At 35.2% G+C, this 8,511-nt stretch overlaps 1 protein-coding gene across 2 annotated transcripts; it reads right to left on the reverse strand.

Moving 5' to 3' along the window:
• Nucleotides 1-1,093: 1,093 nt before the first annotated feature.
• On the reverse strand, nucleotides 1,094-6,781 carry sturkopf (lipid droplet associated hydrolase sturkopf). 2 transcript variants are annotated; one of them, XM_019052898.2, is made up of 5 exons: nucleotides 6,672-6,781; nucleotides 5,231-5,454; nucleotides 4,139-4,467; nucleotides 3,388-3,576; nucleotides 1,094-2,695 (listed from the first exon to the last, which is right to left on the reverse strand). In XM_019052898.2, the coding sequence occupies exons 2-5, from the start codon at nucleotides 5,439-5,441 to the stop codon at nucleotides 2,489-2,491; spliced, it is 936 nt and encodes a 311-aa protein (XP_018908443.2). In that variant the 5' UTR covers nucleotides 5,442-5,454; nucleotides 6,672-6,781; the 3' UTR covers nucleotides 1,094-2,488. The 2 variants fall into 2 exon arrangements, with proteins under 2 accessions (XP_018908443.2, XP_018908441.2); XM_019052896.2 differs by lacking the exon at nucleotides 6,672-6,781 and adding an exon at nucleotides 6,118-6,481.
• Nucleotides 6,782-8,511: the final 1,730 nt, after the last annotated feature.

An 8,511-nucleotide genomic window follows, 5' to 3' on the forward strand; every position in this document is an offset into this window, starting at 1 on the left:
CTCCCCAAAAACTGCTCTGTTTCTGTAATTTATGTGTTTAAGTCAATAATTTCCCCCTCAAGATTCGGAAAATATTTTTTTCCTGAGCTATCGTCAAAAAGAGGGAAAACAAGAAATACGAGGGGGAACCTAGAGCAAACCACACGATTCGGCCTGGCGAAAAAGCACGTCTCAACAGAACACTGGTAAACATTTTTTAGGTGGGTTTTATGCGTTGAAATTTGACATATTGCATCATGAAAGGTTACTTAAGATTCCCTCGAAAATGAAGTCAATACTTTAAACCCTGCTATCGAGGCAAATACCGACTGGTTTGCTGTGGGTCACCTCTCGCACATAGGGATCCTTAGCCTTAGAGCAACGAAGCGCGATTTTCTTCTCGGTGATCAAGAGAACAAAATAAAGAAAATCCTTCCTGTTTTGATTTTTTTCTCGGTAAGAAAATCAGGCGAATGAACTTAGATTAGATTGCCAGTTTGAATAAAATCTAGACTGAAGTTATCACTCTCTGGCAGGACATACTAAAATATCACAATGAGTTTTTGAGGTTTTAAAACCTGAGCCTGTCTTACTAGATTCTTCGAGCAAACAAGAGACATGTTTTGATGTTTCCAGTTGGTATGTAAGTTGTTGCCAAAATCCAAGGAGTATTAACAACAATGATAATGAAATCGAGTTGAAATTTTTTAAAATAAAATTGTAACATTCTTGTATCTTCTCATTAATAGACACCAATTTTACACATCAGAGGAAAAATGGACGTTTCCATTGCGAAGAAAAATGTTTACCAATTTTGACTTCATTACAATAAAGTTCAATATGAGGAGCCTCTTCAATTAGTAGATATGCAACATGAACAATACTCCAGTTCATTAGCAACTATAATTTTGAAACACCATGGAATTGCAATGTATTGCAGCCTGCGCTACTTGGGCAATAATTAAAAACTTGAAAGTACTGTTGAATTGTGGTGGCAAAAATATGTTCCTGTGACTCATATTTCACTTTAATTCAAAACTGCTACAAGAGCTATTTATTCTGCGACTTTCTCTGGGACAACATATATGGTTCTCCGAAAAGACAAAACTGCAACTTCAGTACATACTTTAAAGGAATGTATTTAAATCTGTAGTGCTCTGGGCATAATCTAATGAATTTTCAATGAACATTAATTATACTTTAACACCACTGATTTCAAATATATAAAAATAAATGACCAAATTCATAAAAAAGGATTGCAATGATTATAAAATTTAAAAAAATCTTGCTTACTATTGCTACAACAAAATAAATATAAACTTAATAAAAGGTATGACTAACAATAAAATTGCACAAAGCTAAAATTATCCTTTATGAGTACAGCATACAATATAACGTTGTACGGAGACAGAGAATTTATTATTTAAGTCAGCAATTGAATATTTGAGCCTTCAATGATATACTTGTGTGTCAATTGACTGTTGAATATAGTATGCATGACAAAATGGAAACAGCAGTAGATAGAGGAATATGCTATCGTCTTCTTCTTCTTCGAAAATAGAATGTTTTTTAACTACTTCTCTGCCAAGAATTTTAGCTACCTGATTGATTGAACACTGAATATTCCCCATTATGCTGCCCAAAGTACCTAAGAGTTTTTTTAGAGGTTTTTGTCATTCCTCACTCTAAACGTTTTCTGCATCCCTTGTGGATTGAGCAGCTTAGCCTTTGACAATAATTTTGCTTAGTGAGATTATCTATTGGAAATGAATGTAAGTTTCATCAAATGATTGTAAATTAGATCATAGATTTTAATGTTAATGTTGAGGTCTGACTGACACAGAATTGATCTGAATGAAGAAATTTGGATCTCAAGATTTCATGATAGCTTGTAGGGCATTGCCGAGCAGTTGTTCTGAAACAACAGGTAATTTGACGGTATTAAAATTTGGCGGAGAAAAATGTGCCAAATTTGCTGTTTGCATTTTTATAGTGGTAGGGGATTTTCGTTTTATTTGGAAACTCTCCGTATCATTCAACAATTGGAATATCTATCACCAAAGACTTCACAGCCTTACTTAATCCTACTGTAATAACTACTGCTATCTTAGGTTTATATGACAAATATCACATTTTAAAGAGAATAAAATTTGAAACAACCAGTGAAACTAAAACTAAGGCTTGATGACTTGCAGCTAAGCCATGGCTAACGTCTGAAAATACGTATCTCTGATTGCAGCTTTGTCTGCCCCCATTCATGTTTTATTTCTTCACAAGAAAACCAACTGACAGTTTTCTTAGACCATTGCCATCAATTTTTTTTCTCCTTTAAAGATATCATAGTTTTCTTTTAAAAAGGTAAAATGTTATTGGAGTTGTTTAAACAATGCAAGGGGATACGCATCTTCTGACTTCAGCCATGGTAATTCATCAACTTCTTCTTTGAGGCACCTATCACAATGTTTGCAAGGCAAAATTAAGTTCTTTGTCCATTGTGAATATCAGGGATTCATTTATCCTCTTTAATCCACTTTGATACCAGATCGGCCATGTCATGAGAAGATGATATGACGAAAGCATGCTTAATATTGGATGGACACAGGATTGCATCTGCTTGAGGACACTTCTTCCTTAAGTTTTCATAATAACTTACTGGACACCATCCATCAGTTGTGCCGAAATAAAACCTTAGCTTGGACAGGTTCTTTTCAATAGTCTGAAAAATAAATTGTTGAGTTTGAGAACTTTCATTATAAGCAATTCATTTGAAATACAAAAAATTCATTAAATATACATCAATTTTCACCTCCAATGTCCTTAAAGAATTATTGTATAATGGTAGTCATGAATTATTAATTATATTACACATGACTAGTATTGCCTCAGTAGATAGTACCTACAGTACAGTAAAGATAGTTGTAATAAAGAAAAGAAAATACTTACGAACCATTTCCTTCAGTGGCTGCGAAGGGTGAAGGAAGACGGCCTCTGGCCAACCCGCTTAGAATTTTCAAAAATTTGTTTCTTTAAAAAAGTGAAATTGTATCATGAAAACGATCAAAAATTGCGTCCTAAGGGTATCAAATTTTCAAAATTTATCGGTGGGGAAACTCCTTTGCCTCCCTTGATTATGGGCAAACCCTTCAGATCCATGCATCTCTTTTCCTCAAATTTTGCTCAGCAAAGTTTCACTCCTTTTACCGTCACTGATTTTCTTACCCTTAAAAGTTATATAGTTACATAGAAATGTACTGCAAGGCGAATCTACATAATTATTCCCGATAGATGTGTTTTAAGTCTTGTGATTGTTTCCTTTCTCTCTTTTTTTCTCCAGCTGTTTTCAGTAAACTTTTCAAAACATAATCTCCTCATTCATATGAATCAAAATTAAAATAAAACCATAGGTACCTCAGTGTCTAGGTCCTTAATTTTGCCCATTTCGTCATTAGCAAGGAAAAAGACATTCTTAACAACAACTGGATCGACTAGTTTGTCAGTAGCAGTGAGGCAACAGTCAGTGACTCCGCTCGGATGTGACAAATACATCACGCCATTTATTATCATATTTCTGAGTCTTCCTGGGAGCAATGTTGAAACCTGCAAATAAGGATTCAAATAATTTTATTGCATTCATGGACATTACTTGTGCACCTTCGAAGATTTTTGTGTTAAGATCTTTTCAACTTTAAAATAGGCTTAAGATTGGACTAGGAGGATAGAGCATAAAAGGACTTGAGCCTGTTTGATGATTCAGCCAGCTACAACTTTGAAAATTAACAGGAAAAGGGATGATTCTTCTTGCAAAAGGAATCACAGTTCAAAAAATTAATCCAGAAAATGCTTTGAAGGCTGAGGGAAAGTGAAAGCTGGATAACCCATTAAGATGAAAGGTTTGGAAAAAAGGAAACCTCATGATGAGAATGGTTCTTTGCCAACTATACGGGGGGTAACAAAATTCAAGGTATGGATACAAATTGCCTGAGCTCTATTGGAAATAAAGATAGCAGGTCACATTAAAGGGCTAGAGATTTTTGAAAAACTATATTTTGTACATTTTTTTTCAAAAATGCAGTATAAAATATTTAAAAATAGATTTTCTTCTTTAAAAGAGTCATACGTGCACCGTGCACAACAAAAGGTCGAAATGAATGAAACTTACCCATGCCCAAAACAAAATGAATCGATTGAGGTAAGTGAACATTGGAATAAAGAACTTCGCATTGGGAGCATTGGCTATGTGCTCAAGGGTTGGAAAAAGCATGTAACATTTTTTTATCCTTGAATTGATGTGAGGATAGTTTTTCATGATGTCAGACATGATTTTGGCCCCCACTGAGTGCCCAATGAAGTACAGGTCACATTTCTCTGGTGCATACTTTTCAATAAATTGAACTTTGTGAGTGACTTGACCGTCCAAATCATACAATTCTGGCTTGTCTTGAACCGTGGGGTATTTCAAGTGGAGAGCATTGGGAGGTAATTCATGACCTGACAAAAATGAAAAAGACAACAATTATTTGATCAGATACATTGATAATTCATAAAAGTTGGGTAAGTTCTAGCTTTGAAGTGCACTATCGGCTCACTCATCTTGGGAGACATTGAAGTAGGCATTCGGCTTTACTATCGGCTCACTCATCTTGGGAGACATCGAAGTAGGCATTCAGCTTTCAAATGACTGAATGAGACAAATGTTCAAGAAATTTGCCAACTACCAGAATGAGACAGAAAATCCATCATCTGAGTTTGAGCGATTAATTTCAATGCAAAAATTGAAATGGCAAGTCTTTTGTTGAACTTTTAAACATGAGGAACCTAATGGGCATTTATTCTACAAAGTATAGATGAGCCTGTTGTTGTTTTCAGAAAAAATTTGCTTTGAATAGGCATTTGAGCTCACCTTAACATTTTCATTTTTATTGATCAAGGGTATTAATCATTTGGGTGCATGCGACTTTCTAAATTTTTTAGCAATTTCATTCTGGGAAAAAGCTATTTTTCAGAAATGCTTTTCCATCCTGCCCTTGTAAGATTTCATAAGATGTTTCTTATCTATTTACTTTATCAATAAACAAGAATCCAATGAATGATATTTGATGTATCAACAGAAGCAACACTGAAGACACTGATTGAGTTGCCGACGAAATCTCTGTTTTTTCATCATTATTTTTACTTGACAATATATTTCATACAACTGAAATCTGAAGTTTGGCTTAACTTAAAGGGAACTTGACTTCATTGAAAATTTTACCAGCATGAGAAATGATCCATACAGGAATTTTCAGTGTTGAATGAATTAGAGACAAGAAGTGGCTATAAAACTCCGTCACACCAGGATTTCCTGACACACAGATCAATAGTTCTTTGGAGTCTTTTATTGCAGGATCCTCTATCCAGCCGCCCCATGTTTCAACATGAGTTGGCATCTCGTTCACAACAACCCATCCTTCTTGATATGTCATATTTGATGCGTAACTGAAAAAGTAATGAAAAAATTTAAGCACATAATAAACGATGGAACCTTGAGATAGTCATTGGACTTTCAAGAGCTCCAGTGAAACTCCTTCATCTCAAAGAAGATATACCTAAGATTTGAAATCATTCAGAATGACCATTCAAATCTTGCCCACTTCAATTCGTTCAGACTCAATGCAAAATTGCAGCTTTTTTGCAAGGTTTTTCGTCTCTCAAGGCTTAGATACACACGATTAATCACCGCGATTGAAAGACGGAAGCCAATGGAGAGCCTTGATTTCAATCCATTGACGTCGATATATCAAAATCAAGGCTCTCCATTGGCTTTCGTCTTTCAATTGCGGCGATTAATTTCCGTGTGTATCTAGGCCTTCAGATTGAAGCATTAAAAAGGCATTTGAAAATCTCTGGAAGAGTTCCATCTCAAAGCAAAACTTGGATTTAATTAGGATAATTTTATCTAGGAATTGATGAAATAGATACAAATATTAACACACCAGCCCGTGACAAAGGTGATATGAATAAAAAGGGAGAAAAAACAGGAAACCGGGCTAAATGTATAATAACGCAACGACATTTCGGCTCATATCTGAGTCATTTTCAGTTGGAAAATTATTATTATAAATTAAATAAATTTTGAGAAAGAAAAAACCTGTGACCTACATCATGGTGGCTGAGATTTGAGAAAAGCAAACAAAATGAAAAACTGATAACAGAGACATCCATGCCGGCACCGTTGACAAACAACAACCAACAACGAAAGTTTGAAATTGATGAACCTCTGTTCGAAGAATATGACATGATGACGAATGCAGTAACATTACATATACTTTAGCCACGATGGCAATCAAACCAAGAGAGCCTACTTTATTTCACTCTTTACACAGAATGGTGGTTGAACTTAGATTAGGAGCAGCAGTAAAAGGAGAGTGCAAACAAAAAATTTAGAGCAGTATAAGATTCCACTCGGACGGCAAGACCATCGTCTTAGCATTCATAATTTGCTTCAGTTAAGAACAGCATATTCAATAGAACTAGTCTTTCATAGCTTACTATGCTTAAGGATGTTAAGCTTGATTTGGAGTACTGATAAAAAAAGAGATTGAACTCAGTATAGCGGAACCAAACGGAAAGAGGCTTGTGTGGTGATTATAATATGCAAGCATGATAAATGATTGAGATATGTAAGTGGAAGAATTTACATAATGTGTACACACCTTTTCAAAAACAACCTGTTTAATTGAACTCAGAGCTAGAGGTATTTGACGATTTGTCCTGGTTTTGACCACTATCAGTAAATCTGCAACTTTTTAACCTCTCTTAGTCTCTTCTCTTTGTTTTGTAAACATTACGAAATTCGCAAAATTCCCACAAGCTGTACGGCTGTACAAACAAAAAAACTCAGAACACGCACTCAAATAAAGTTTCAAGCTTATTGTTAGCTGAAAGGGTTTTGAATATCTTGCTTGGAAATCCTCTCACTTGACATTTGTTTTCCATTTATAAGTTTTATCGTGGTTTTATCTAATTTTTACAGAGTTTTCTTCTAAAAAGTGTTGACAGCATTGCAGCATTGAAACAAATGAAGAATTTACAGTTGGCAGTCCCGTAAAGTCTTATGACAAAGCTTAAGGCGCGCATTTCAAATTAACGCACCTGCAAATACGCCCATTTCTTTTGCGGTGTGTTAAAATTTCCGTTCAAATTTATTTTTAACTAAGGAAAACGGACCGACGCTATTGCTTGAGATTTTCACAGAATATTCTTCGCATAAAGAAGAAAAAATAGGGAAGTCCTCATGAAATGACGTCGAGAGTTTTCCCATTTAAAAAATAAATTTTGACAGAAAATAAGCAGTAAGTCAAGATAAGTACAATATTTTGCAAATTCACCGTTGATTAAGTACGTAAAAATTTGAGAATAAAACTGTAAAACGCTGGCCGGTACGCACTGGAAAAATTTACTTGCTCTTTCAAAGGAGGTCTGGCCCGGACGGGAGAGCGGGGATCCCCAACCAAAACTTAAGTACAGACCTTTTTGCAGCCCACGCGAGGGTTAAATAGAAAAAAACCCTCAGAGGGAGAAAAGAATCCGGAAGACGTCATAATGTGTGGTATTGGATCCTCAAAGGTAATCCACGTGCCCCAATTATGGATTGCAAGGGGCTTCGAAATCCGGAAAAACATCCCGCTTCCCGATTCAAGTTTGAAAGAGGCCCTAATGACAACTATTCGAACTCGGAGTAAGTATGTGGTATTGCGGGTACTACGCGAAATTAAAGGCAAATCATAGCTTTTTTCACACCTCAAGTTATTTTCGTTTATGAATATATTGCTCGCATCAATATGAAAATCGCGCATTTTCCGCGATTTTAAGGTGAAAATTTTGTAATTTTTTGTGATTATAGGTAATGTATCGCTGGAAAATTTGGGTAAATGCCGCGATTTTGAGGCGAGTTACGCAGAATTCTCAATGATATTATAAAACGTTAGAAAAATCGCGTATTTTCCGCAATATTGCAATGATCATCGCGGAGAATCTTTTTTTTTTTTTTTTTTTTTTTTTTTTTTTTTTTTTTTTTTTAAATAGCCCATTTCTCACGATATCGGGATTAAAAGCGTGTAACTTTTTAGGATTAACGAATCCGTGGGAATTATTGCGTACTTCTCGCGATACTGAGATAAAATTCGCGTAATTTCTCACTTTTTACAGGCAGAAATTAGACGAGCAACTATTCGAACTCCGGAGTAGGAATGTGGTATCACATGAAATTGAAGGCAAATCCTAGTTTTTGCCTTTCTAAAGTTACTGTCGATATAATTCTCGCATCCGTTTAAAAATCGCGCATTTTCTGCGTTATTAAGTTGAAAATTTTGTGATCTACCTCCGTGATCTCAATCAACCGCTGGAAAATTTGCGTAAATGCCGCAGTTTTGAGATGAGTTATGCGGAATATCCCAAGATTTTACAAAATCACCGGAAAAATCGCGTATTTATCGCGATATTGAAATAATATTATTGTGATCTTTTGTGTTTGTAATCAACCGTCGCAAAATT

The sequence above is a fragment of the Bemisia tabaci genome, chromosome 4 (assembly GCF_918797505.1).
Source record: "Bemisia tabaci chromosome 4, PGI_BMITA_v3".
In the NCBI taxonomy this organism is placed as follows: domain Eukaryota; kingdom Metazoa; phylum Arthropoda; class Insecta; order Hemiptera; family Aleyrodidae; genus Bemisia; species Bemisia tabaci.